This window comes from Pelodiscus sinensis, chromosome 19 (assembly GCF_052426305.1).
Source record: "Pelodiscus sinensis isolate ZL-2025 chromosome 19, ASM5242630v1, whole genome shotgun sequence".
Lineage (NCBI taxonomy): Eukaryota > Metazoa > Chordata > Testudines > Trionychidae > Pelodiscus > Pelodiscus sinensis.
In genome coordinates this window covers 33,794,378-33,807,005 of record NC_143070.1, presented here as the reverse complement: position 1 = coordinate 33,807,005, position 12,628 = coordinate 33,794,378, and the positions used below count along the sequence as shown (strand labels likewise).

Below are 12,628 nucleotides of genomic sequence, written 5' to 3'. Positions count from 1 at the left end.
AATGGGATCGGGCCATGCCCCCCATACTGGCGTCAGACACCTCCCCCCTCCCCCCCGCTGTGTCTCGACTATACCTCTCTGTCGACAGAGAGATGTAGATTAGGCCTGTCGAAATTGCTAATGAAGCGGGGATTTAACTATCCCGCGCTTCATTAGCATAAACATGGCCGCCGCTTTTTTTTTTTCGACGCGGAACTGTTCTGCAAAAAAATCCCCGGCAGTCTAGACATGGATCTGTCGAAAATAAACCGTTTTTCGATAGAGCCTGGATCTCTCAAAAAATGCGGTTTACAAGATCTGTCGAAAAAGGAGTTCGTTTCGACAGATCCACGTCTAGACTGCCGGGTTTTTTTCCGTCAAAGCTCCGTTTTGGAAAAAAGCAACGGCCATATTTATGCTAACGAAGCGCGGGGATATTTAAATCCCGGCTTCATTAGCGGTTTTGACATGCTTGATTTGCATATCTCTATCGACAGAGGGATGCAGTCTAGGCGTAATCCCACAGGGCAATTTCTTTCTGCCTCCTGCTCACTTGCCCCCAGGCTGGGTTAGACCTTGTGTGAGGCACTTTTATCGACTACGGTGTAGCAAATTCTGCCCAACACGCGTGGTCAATTTCTTTCCCCTCTCGTCTCGGGCCTGGCTCAGGTCCAGAGGGAGGTCACTCAAAGCAAAGTTATGTCTTAGTGCCTGGAGCAATATTTCTTAAACTATGTCGGAGGAGTGCCGCGGAGAACAACAAAATTCAAAATGGCCGTTCTTAAAGGGGCAGGCGCCTCTTTTCTTTTTTTTTTTTTTTTTGCTCAATAACTTTTCCCCAGCCTCTTTTTTTTCCCCTCAACAAAAAATCCTCATAAAAAAATCATTGTTTGGTGTTCCTCGGTCTTAAAAAGTTGAAGAAACACTGGTCTGGAGCAAGGTTCCCTCTCATTTTCCCCCACCCGTGTGCAGAATAAATTTTGTTATATGTGCCAAGGCACGTGCAGATGTGCACCACCAATGGAAACACAGGCTGCTGGTGGTGGCTCATCCGCTGGGTGGCATTTAAATTTTTCCAAGCACTCAGCTGACGGGACGCCGGTCTAAGGGTGCTAAAGGTGCAACAACTCTCTCACCCTGTCCCCAAGGGGTGGGGGAGTCCCCGGACCCTGCCCCCCCCCTCCGCAGCTGGATGTGACTTGCAGCCGGCAGGGAGAACGGAAGATTTTATCAGGGACGCCGCGTAGCACCGACGTGTCAGCACAGGAACCGGGAGCCGTCAATGCAATTCATCTTGGGGGGAGGGAGGCCCCAAGCCATGAGTCCTGACCCCCCCCCCTCACTGCACCCGAAGCTGACCAGTCCAACCCGCACGGCAGCCAGCCCCGCCTCCAGCCTCTGTCCTTCTTCCGGGGCATCACCCGGCCACAACCCCCTCGCGGGCTGAGGTTATGGCGTGTCCCTGGGGAAGGCCATCCCCATCTAGGAATTGGCGCCGGGGGAAACTGAGGCACACATGTTATTCATCTCGATCTCTTCGAGTCATAGCTGGGACGGCCGGAAGGGGGGGTAATTGTGGGGTAGCCTGTTCTCCCGTATATGGGATTTTCCCTAAAGACATGGGACTCCTCACCCATGTATTTTCCCCTCCAGCAGATTTTCCCGTTCCCAAACCTGATGTGATCTACCAGCTGGCACGGAGAGAAGAGCCACGGATCACAGCTCTCCAGGGGGCGGAGGAAAAGGGGACCTTACGAGACAGCCACGCAGGTAAGGCTGTTCAACTCGGGAAACGTTGCTGAATGCCGGAACAGCTGGAACTCTCTCCTCGACCCGGTCTACACTATGGAGTTATCTTGAAATAACTAGAGGTGTAGAGAGGGCCGATAAAGAAAAGTTATTTAGTAGTTCCCTAAATAGAAGAACTAGAGGACACCAAATGAAGTTAATGGGGAGCAGGTTTAAAACTAATAAAAGAAAGTTCTTCTTCACACAGCACATAGTCAATCTGTGGAACTCCTCGCCGGAGGAGGCTGTGAAGGCTAGGACTATAATAGAGTTTAAAGAGAAGCTGGATAATTTCATGGAAGTTAGGTCCATAAAAGGCTATTAGCCAGGGGATAAAATGGTGTCCTGGGCCTCTGTTTGTCAGAGGCTGGAGAGGGATGGTAGGAGACAAATCGCTTGATCATTGTCTTCAGTCAACCCTCTCTGGGGCACCTGGTGCTGGCCACTGTCAGCAGACAGGATACTGGGCTAGATGGACCTTTGATCTGACCCAGAACGGCCGTTCTTATGTTCTAACCCCTCCCCTCCCTTATTTCGAAATAACAAGCAGCGCGTCTGCACGACCAAGCCCAAAAAACAGTCCAGTTCGTTCGAAACCTGTCCTCCTGCTTTCCTCGGAGAATCACGCCGATTTCGACACGGTTCTTTCAAAACAGCAGCGGCTGCTGTTTCGAACGAACGACTCCTCGGAGTCAGGAGGGGTACGTCTAGATTACGTTAATTTTTCGAAAGGAGAGATGCAAATGTGGTACTAATTTGCATTTCTTCTTCCGGTCGCTTTTTTCGAAAGCAAATGTTGTCTGGACTCGTTTTTTTTCCAAAAATGAACCCCGGAAAATGAACCCTTTCTGGAAAAAAAATCACGTCCAGACAAATGAACCTCGGAAATGAACTCTTTCCGGAAAAAAAACCCGCTCTTCCTAAGAAAAAAGGTTTACGCCGTTTTTTGGAAAAGGGGTTGATTTTCCAAAAAAACCCGCATCCGGACCAGGGTTGCCAACCGCCAGTAAATTTACGGACAGTCCATAAAAAATTAACCGACATTGGACGTGTCCGTAAAGTCCATAACAAAATGTAGGTGTCCGTAAATTTCGGCAATAAAATTTCAAAAAGCCAGCAATTATTCTATAGGCATTACATTTCTTCTGTGCTGTTTCTGCCATTTTACTGCGGCGCAGCGGAAATTGGATGTTTTAATTAAGATTAATACCTGTCAGAAATGAATCCGGGAGAATTACTTCCGCTATGGTTAACAGCGTCCGTGTTCGGCTGTACGATCACAAAATGGAAAACGTTCAGGACCATGACTTAAATGAAAGTGAGTTCAATAGCCTATTGTTCTTGTGATGTATGAATGACAACGATGACTTTTCACTTTGGGCCTTTTATGTCGTCTTAATAGAGTATAACAATTATGTCCGTCAAAAAATGGGTCTGTCCGTAACATTTTCCCCATTTTGTCCGTAAATGAAATTTCTGCGGGTTGGTAACCCAGGTCCGGACTTCGTTCACTTTTGAAACACCCGCTGTCGAAAAAGCGAGCGGAAGAAGATCGGCAAATTAGCGCCAAATTTGCATATCTCCTTTTGAGAAACAAAAAAGTCATCTAGATGTATCCTTGAAGTAACGACTCCCCAACGCTTCCTGAGGCTCAAAGTGAAGATAGCACGTCCAACATGAACGGGGCCTGTCGTGGACTTATTTTGGGTCTTACCCGGACTGGGAACAATTTCGATTTGGGCAGATGGAAATTGGGAGGTTGAGGTTGGACATGAGGAAAAACTTCCTGCCTGTCAAGATGGTGGAACACTTGAAGAAATTGCCTAGGGAGATATCGCTGGAGATATTTAAGAGCAGGTTGGACAGACACCTGTCAGGGATGGTCTACACCAGCGTTTCTTAAACTGTGTTTTGTGTCACACCAGTCAGAGGTGTGCTGCGGAGAATAACAGAGTTGAAAATGGCTGCCCTTAAAGGGGCAGGTGCCTTTTTTTTTTTTTTTTTTTTTTTTGCTCAACCAAAAAATCCTTGGTGTTGCTCATAAAAAAAAATTATTTGTGGGTGTTCTTCAGTCTTAAAAAGTTTAAGAAACAGTGGTGTAGGCTTTAAGTATCAGAGGGGTCGCCGTGTTCGTCTGAATCTGCAAAAGCAGCGAGGAGTCCTGTGGCACCTTATAGACTAACCGAAGTGTTGGAGCATAAGCTTTCGTGGGCGAAGATCCACTTCGTCCGATGTGGGTGAGTCTTTGCCCACGAAAGCTTATGCCCCAACACTTCTGTTAGTCTATTAGGTGCCGCAGGACTCCTCGCCGCTTGGTCTAGACTTCGTTTGCGCCTGCAGTGAGGGCAGGGGGCTGGACTCGATGTGTCTCGAAGTCCCTGGCGACCCTAGGCATCTATGCTTTTATAAAATCAGGAGTTCTGAAGTCGAATGTAGATTTTGAAACAATTTCCTAGTATAGACAGGCCCCTAGTTCTGGCTCCTCTCCAGTGGGTGACGTAGCCACAAGACACGTCATTCACGCCTTCCCGCTTCCTTTCTTCTGCGGCCCATCTTTCTTGTGCATGTCCCGCCGGCTGTATTGGTTCCCTTCTCTCCCACAACTCTGGGAAGAGATTTGGGGGAATTCAGCTCCTGAATTTTTCCATCTGCCCAACCATGAATTTGGCTTCTTTTTCGCCTTCCCTCCTCCCCCGCTTTCCCTGTCTCCGCGCTGCGTTTTCCTTATTTCGCGGCGCAGAGAACGACTCACGCCCGGAATTTCTCTTTCTCCCGACAGCTGCGGGGTTCAAGGAGACTGAGGAGCAGCAGGGGACGCTATCGGTAGGATCCAAAGGAAACGTTTGCTGCGGTCTTGGGCAAGGAAAAACCACTGAGAGTCAGAGGGCGCCGGGAAACCCGCCGGTGACGAAAGTGGATAAAGCCACTAATTGTGGGAGAGGCCTGAAGCGCCGCAAGAAAACCAGTGCCCAGAGGGTCCCCGCGGGAGAGAGACCCAGCACGTGCAGTGAGTGTGGGAAAAGCTTTAGCAGTCACTCTCACTTGCTTATCCATCAGCGGATCCACACGGGGGAAAAGCCCTACAAGTGCCCCCAGTGTGGGAAGAGTTTTAACCAAAGCCCCAACCTGGTGACGCACCTCCGGATCCACACCGGGGAGAGACCCTATACATGCCAGGAATGTGGGAAAAGCTTCACCGCCAACTCCACCTTCATCAAACACCAGCGGATCCACACGGGGGAAAAACCGTACCAGTGCCCCGAGTGCCGGCGGAGCTTCAATCAGAGCTCAGACCTCATTCGACACCAGCGCCTGCACACGGGAGAGAAACCGTTCCGCTGCCCCGACTGCGGGAAACGATCCAGCGACAGCTCCGCCCTCATCGTGCATCAGAGGATCCACACTGGAGAGAGGCCCTACCGGTGCCCGGTGTGTGGGAAAGGCTTCACTTGCTCGTCGCACCTGATCACGCACCAGCGCACCCACACGGGCGAGAAACCCTACAAGTGCCCGTACTGCTGGCAAAGGTGTCGCGTCAAATCCGCCCTGATCATCCACCAAAGAATCCACACGGGCGAGAGGCCCTATACCTGCCCCGAGTGTGGGAAAAACTTCAGCAGCCGGTCACATCTGAATTCGCATCGCAGAATCCACACGCGAGACGCGCCGTGTAAACACCCGGCGTGCGGGGAAAACGACGCGGAAAGCTCGCCCCTTAGTCCACATTAGACTGTTTCCCCGGTCTAAGGCCAACTAAGCACTGGTTTATTTTTGGATTATATTTGTCCACTTTCCTCCAGAATCACTATGCTGAACGCCACTCCGAGACACCGGTTTAAGCTCCTCCCCTTTTTGAATAATCGAACGCACACAGCGCTGCATCCTGGGCAGGTGTTCCACGGCGCACTGTTATTCCGCATGGGCTGGGGCATTTGGGGATTTTTCTCACGGTGCATTGTGGGATGGTGACCCGAAGCCACTGGAATTCTGGGACTTGGATCAAGTGAACGAATTCCACGGTTCCTCTTGTGTCCTCCCATCAGTCATCTGGTTCTTGTAGGGTTGCCAAATGGTTTCAACAAAAAAAATCGGACATACTTGATAGTACATCGCAATCTACATGACATCTGAGTTGGAAAATGCCGGATATTTCTATTTTCTCGCTTCTATTTTCTCAATTTGTTCCCGAACAGAAAGCTCCAGTACTGGACTGTCTGGTACAAAACCGGACACCTGGCAACTCTAGGCTTTTGTGAGCCAGAACCGGTTCCAAGCTGAGGAGGGGAATATTGCTGTGTGCTGTGACAATCTTTATCACGAATGGGCCGATGCACAAGTCAGGCCGTTGTGTGGCTTTGGACGAGTGGCATGAACGGAGCAAGAAAACAAAAGCAAGCTGTTACTTCTGCGAGAACATTTCCTGAGGGGGTCTCTTCCGGCTGTGACTTGTGGGGCTAGCTAGTCAGAGTGGTGACTTGTGGGGCTAGCTAGTCAGAGTGGTCAGCACGTCCGGATCACAAAGCCAACGTCCCTGGGAAATTGCACAGAGCTGACCGTGGAGCGGGCGTGGCAGTGGTCTTTGCTGCATGAAGTGATGTGGTCTTCTCTGTCTGGAAGTTTCCTCTTCTCCCAAGGGCAACCGTTCACCTGTTTGGGGTTGGTGAATCAATTAATGGAGCCATCCTAGAATTGTAGGGCGGGAAGGGAGTGTTTCTTAAACTTTTTAAGGCTGTGGAACACCAAACAATCGTTTTTTTGTACACTTCCGACTGTCTCATGGCACAAGAAACACGGGACTAGCCCACTCCCAGCAGGACCAATCACCATCTAGACCAGGGCTACTCAACACACGGGAACACGCTCCATATTGGCACGTCAATATAACGGTCTTCTGTTGAGATGTGTTTTAGTAGGTCAAGTCCCGGACTGTCATCGCTCCTCAAAAGTGCTGTCCAATGGGATAAATATTGCATTTTATTAATATCCGCACAACTGACGCGTCTAGCCTTGCCTGAGTCTTGGTATTCATGCCGGTCAGCGAGGGTATTTGCATATATTTGCATATATATTTGCGTGTCTATGCAACCACGCTGACGTTGCAGCCCTTGGCGTGTGCTGAGTGGCCCCCGGGGTTTCCGAAGTTGAGCGTTTCTCAACCTTTTAAAATAAAGTATCCCTTTAAAAAAAAAAAACAAAAGCACCCCCTTTTTTAAAAACAAATTGTAAATCCCCTCAATACCTGAAATTTTCAGACACACCCATTTTGTTTCTACCGTCGCAACACATTTGTGGAAACAACTTCTTCGTCACCGGGCGAGCCATGACATTTTGGGGCGAAAAGAGGACAAAACGAATAACGCGCTGTCAAACTGAACGCAAAAATTCCGCTTTCTCCAAATTTCGATGGTGTAGACATACCGCCTCCCTCCCCGTCCCGACTTCTCCCGAGTACCTCTGAGGCTGTGTCTACACTGGCAAGTTATTCCGGAAAATCAGCCGCTTTTCCGGAAAAACTTGCCAGCTGTCTACACTGGCCGCTTGAATTTCCGGAAAAGCACTGACGATCTCATGTAAAATCATCAGTGCTTTTCCGGAAAAACTATGCTGCTTCCGTTCGGGCAAAAGTCTTTTTCGGAAAACTGTTCCGGAAAAGGGCCAGTGTAGACAGCACAGAACTGTTTTCCGCAAAAAAGCCCCGATCGCGAAAATGACGATCAGGGCTTTTTTGCGGAAAAGGCATCTAGATTGGCCACGGATACGTTTCCGCAAAAAGTGCTTTTCCGGAAAAGCGTCCTGCCAATCTAGACGCGCTTTTCCGAAAATGCTTTTAACGAAAACTTTTCCGTTAAAAGCATTTCCGGGAAATCATGCCAGTGTAGACGTAGCCTGAGGGTACGCATATCACTGGTTGAGAAACACTGGTCTACACCATCCCGGATGGTTGTTTCTCCAACCTGCTCGTAAACGTCTTTTTCTACGTGCTGCTATTCGGAGGGTGGTGCTAGGCCAGTTCATGAAACTTGGCAGGACGCAGGAAGTTACTGAATATTTGGAAACGCGGGGGCTTCGGAATTTTATTGTGGGGGACCATTTATTTTTGGCCTCCCAATTGTAGGGAAGTAAGCGAATAATCAACTATTTGCATTCCTCCTTTCCTCCCGCTGCCTCTGTATCAGGCTACGTCTACACTGGCATGATTTTCCGGAAATGCTTATAACGTCCATGGCCAATGTAGATGCGCTTTTCCGCAAAAAAGCCCCGATTGTCATTTTCGCGATCGGGGCTTTTTTGCAGAAAAGAAATCTGCGCTGTCTACACTGGCCCTTTTCTGGAACAGTTTTCCGGAAAAGGACTTTTGCCTGAACGGGAGCAGCATAGTTTTTCCGGAAAAGCACTTATGATTTTACATGAGATCGTCAGTGCTTTTCCGGAAATTCAAGCGGCCAGTGTAGACAGATGGCAAGTTATTCCGGAAAAGCGGCTGATTTTCCGGAATAAGTGGCCAATGTAGACACAGCTCTGAGGTCTGGAACGGGGGAGGCCTGTTCACATGTGATTTGTTTCCGAACCGGGTTGTCGACAGAATTTTTACGGACAAGACGGTTCGTCGATAGGGGAAGGCATCCCGGCTCGGTCCTGCCTCGCACAGGATCCGGGATCTACTGCCTGGAGGGCAGGCAGCCCGACTCGAGCACATTTAAACGGCGGGGGAAAGTCCTGGACTCAGCGCAGCGCAGGACCGAGCCGGGCTGCCTTCCCCTATCGACTCACCGAGTCGTCGGTAAAAATTCCGTCGACGACTCGATTCGGAAACGAATCGCGTGTGAACAGGCCTCCCCCATTCCAGACCTCACGAGTTCGTCAACGGGAAGGGATAATTAGCCAGGGCGCCACAAACCCGGCTCGATGACGGTGGGAGAATGTTCCATCCGTCCTAACCACAGATGGTCCGGGAGTTTCCATGTTTGCTCAGCTCTTGCACTTCTCAGCAACATGACCGGAACATGCTTCTACCGATGTTCATCGCGTGGTCTGTGTCATGGCTCCTTCCTCACTCTGGCATGATAAATGCAGAAGTGGGGGCCAGCAAGTGTACCCCAAAGCCTTATCTACCAGGCTTTGGTCGAAAACTTCCCCCACAATCTTAAAAACCGAGATCTCGGGAATAAAACTTCCGCTGCCACCACCCAAATGTTGAAAAAGAAATCAGGGGAAAGATCATTAGGAAAATCTCACCCCATTCCTTACCCATCCTGGCCAACAACCATTAATGGCCCTAACCTCCATGAATTTATCTAATTCTCTTTCAACCCCTGTTAGTTCCCATAATAGAAGAACTAGAGGACACCAAATGAAGTTAATGGGGAGCAGGTTTAAAACGGAAAAAAAAGTTCTTCTTCGCACAGCTCATAGTCAACCTGTGGAACTCCTCGCCGGAGGAGGCTGTGAAGGCTAGGACTAGAACAGAGGTTAAAGAGAAGCTAGATAATTTCATGGAGGTTAGGTCCATAAAAGGCTATTAGCCAGGGGATAAAATGGTGTCCCTGGCCTCTGTTTGTCAGAGGCTGGAGAGGGATGGCAGGAGACAAATCGCTTGATCCTTGTCTTCGGTCCTCCCTCTCTGGGGCACCTGGTGCTGGCCACTGTCGGCAGACAGGCTACTGGGCTGTGGTCTGACCCAGTAAGGCCGTTCTTACGTTCTTATAGTCCTAGCCTTTGCAACCTCCTGAGGCAAGGAGTTCCACAGATGGACTATGCGCTGTGTGAAGAACGTCCTTTTATTTGCTTTAAACCTGCTGCCCATTAGTTTCATGGGTGGCCCCTAGTTCTTATATTATGGGAACAAAAATATAAGCACTAGGGCCCCCCACCAAAACAGGCATAGGGGGTGCCTAACACAATACATTATGGATGGGTGGAGCTTATTAGAACGACCAAGTCACGTCTAAATACAGGGGGTAGAAAACACAGTCGGCGGAAGGGGCTGGAGACCTGACTCGTGGCAACTCCACGTTGAACTTTTCGCGACCGGCACGGCGGTCTGATCCTCCAGGTGGCCAGGAAAGATTTGGCTGGGGAGTGGGCGGGGCTTGCCTGCAGGGGCGGAGCCTCCGGCAGACGTGGGCAGGGCTGGGGTTTGCCTTCCTCAGCTGGGCCTTCTCCTCCCCTCCCTCCCAAGCCTGAACACACAGCTGCTTCCAAGTCCCCGGCTGAAAGTTGCTCCCAAACTTTTCCCTCCCCGCTGATCGGGGGGCTTGGCTCTGGACGGAAGCCGAGAGCCTGCGCTGAAAACTTGTTAAGAGCATAAGAACGGCCAGGCTGGGTCAGACCAAAGGCCCATCGAGTCCAGCGTCCTGTCTGCCCACAGCGGCCAATGCCCGGCGCCCCAGAGGGAGCGAACAGGACAGGTAACGATCAAGCGACCTCTCTCCTGCCCTCCATCTCCACCCTCTGACAAACAGAGGCTGGGGACACCCCTCCTTACCCAGCCTAAATGTATCTAGTTCTCTTTTCAACCCTGTGATAGTCCTAGCCTTCACAGCCTCCTGCAGCAAGGAGTTCCACAGGTTGACTATGCGCTGTGTGAAGAAGAATGCATCTAGTTCTCTTTTCAACCCTGTGATAGTCCTAGCCTTCACAGCCTCCTGCAGCAAGGAGTTCCACAGTCTGACTACGCGCTGTGTGAAGAAGAACTTCCTTTGGTTTCTTTTCAACCGGCTGCCCGTTCGTTTCGTTTGGCGTCCCCTAGTTCTTATATTATGGGAACAAGTCAATCACTTTTCCTTATTCACTTTCTCCACACCACTCAGGATTTTACAGACCTGTATCCTATCCCCCCTCAGTCTCCTCTTTTCCAAGCTGAAAAGTCCCCGTCTCTTTAATCGCTCCTCACAGGGGACCGGTTCCAAACCCCTCCTCATTTTAGTTGCCCTCTCTCAGAGAATGGGGAAAAGGCAAAGAAAGAGTCCTAGAACCAGGGGGGGGGCAGAGACCCCAAGAGTGAGCCAGTCCGATCCCTACCCAGTGTCCTGTCTGCCCACAGCGGCCAAGGCCGAGTGACCCCCAAAGGGAGCGGACAGAACAGGGAATCCTCATCCGATCTCTCCCCACCCAGACAAACACCGCCCCTGCCCGTCCTGGCTACGAGCCGTTGACGGACCTCACTTCCATGAACCTATCTAGCTCTCGTTTGAACCCTGCGAAAGTTCTGGCCGGCACCCCCTCCTGTGGCGAGGAGTTCCACAGGTTGGCTGCGGAAAGAAAAACACTTTCCTTGGGTTTGTTTTCAACCGGCTGCCTGCTCATTTCACGGGGTGATGCCCCTGGGTCTTAGAGGACGAGAACAAGTCGATCGCTTTTCTTTATTCGCTTTTTCCACGCCAGGCGTGATTTTATAGACCTGGATCTTACACACACACCCCCCCCCCCACCCGCAAGTCTCCTCCTTTCTAAGCTGAAAAGCCCCAGTCTTTTTCATCTCTCTTCATGGGGGGGGTTCCCACTTCTTCATGGGGGTTCCCACCCCCTAATTCCACCCCAACTCAACCCTCCCCAGCAGCAGTTGGGACCTACCACCCCCCAAATCCTCCCCTGTCTCTATTTGCAACCAGGGGGGTGGGAAATTTCGCCGGGGGGGGGCCGCAAAACCCATCCCCCTCGCTCCCCCCTTTTACCCGGTCAGGTAGCACATTCCGCCAATGGGGAGCATTTTGCAATGCCGGGACGTGGCTGGGCCGGGGCCCCCTCTGAGGGGGGTTGGGACGGGCGGAGCCGGCGATTCTGGAGATGGATGGGGGGGGGGAACCTTGAGGCGCTGGGGGGGGGCGAAATGCAAGACACGCAGCTGCCTGGTGGGGCGGGGAGGGGGCAGGGGGGCAGGATGGGGAGGGCGGGGGGGAGGAGCCAGCGGGGGGAAGGCGAGCCCCAGGCTGGGGGGGGAGGGGGCGGGAATGGGGGGGGGGGGAGGAGCTGCACAAGCGCCCTAGACCCGCAGCCTCCTTTGTTTTCTCTGGGGCTTGGGGGGGGGGGGGGCGGGGAAGGGCTGCCCCCCCCTTTCTGCGCCCAGCGGCCCCCGGGCTCTGCAGAGCAGGAGACAGGTGAGGGGGCGGCGCTGGGGGGGGGGGGGTCTGCAGTGGGGTGTGGGGGAGGATATGAATCCCACTGGCAGCGAAATGGGCTTGATTTGCTGGAACTGGGCAGGGAGGGGGTGGGCTGGCCCTGGGGTTGGCCTCCCCCAAGCAAGGCAGCCCCCCCCACCACTAACTTGCCCCCTCCCCCAAGCAAGGCAGCCCCCCACCACTAACTTGCCCCCTCCCCCAGCAAGGCAGCCCCCCCACCACTAACTTGCCCCCTCCCCCAGCAAGGCAGCCCCCTCCCCCCCCACTAACCTGCCCCCCCCCCCTCCCCCAAGCAAGGCAGCCCCCCCTCCACCAAGCAAGGCAAGTTAGTGGTGGGGGGGGCTGTAAGCAGGGATATCCCCCCCCCACCACCACTAACTGTGTCTGCTCTGCCCCACGCCAGCCCCCACGTAAGCCCCCGAGAACAGTTGAGGCAGCTGTCGCGGGGTCTAATTGGGCGGTGCTGGTGAGACACCCTCCCTCCCTGCCTAGCCTGGCTAATCGCCATTGATGGACCTACCCGCCATGAATGTATCTAGCCCTGTTCTGAACCCTGTTCAAGTCCTGGCCTTCGCAACACCCTCCGGCGAGGAGTTCCACAGGTTAACGGTGCCCCGCGTGAAGAAAATCGTCCTTTGGTTTGTTTTAAACCTGCTGCCTCTTCATTTCGTTGCATGACCCCTCGTTTTATGTTACGGGAAAAAGTAAAGATTGTTTCCTTATTCATTTTTTCCACACCGGTC

General features: G+C 52.1%; 1 protein-coding gene across 1 annotated transcript in view; it reads left to right on the top strand.

Moving 5' to 3' along the window:
- LOC106731284 (uncharacterized) overlaps window positions 1-12,628 on the top strand; it is a 28,084-nt gene that overhangs the window by 6,925 nt on the left and 8,531 nt on the right. Inside the window, exons 4-6 of the mRNA XM_089770526.1 lie at window positions 1,633-1,749; window positions 4,547-5,490; window positions 11,729-11,864. Coding sequence (XP_089626652.1) covers window positions 1,633-1,749; window positions 4,547-5,490; window positions 11,729-11,864 — 1,197 coding nt within the window. The remainder of the gene's footprint in view (window positions 1-1,632; window positions 1,750-4,546; window positions 5,491-11,728; window positions 11,865-12,628) is intronic.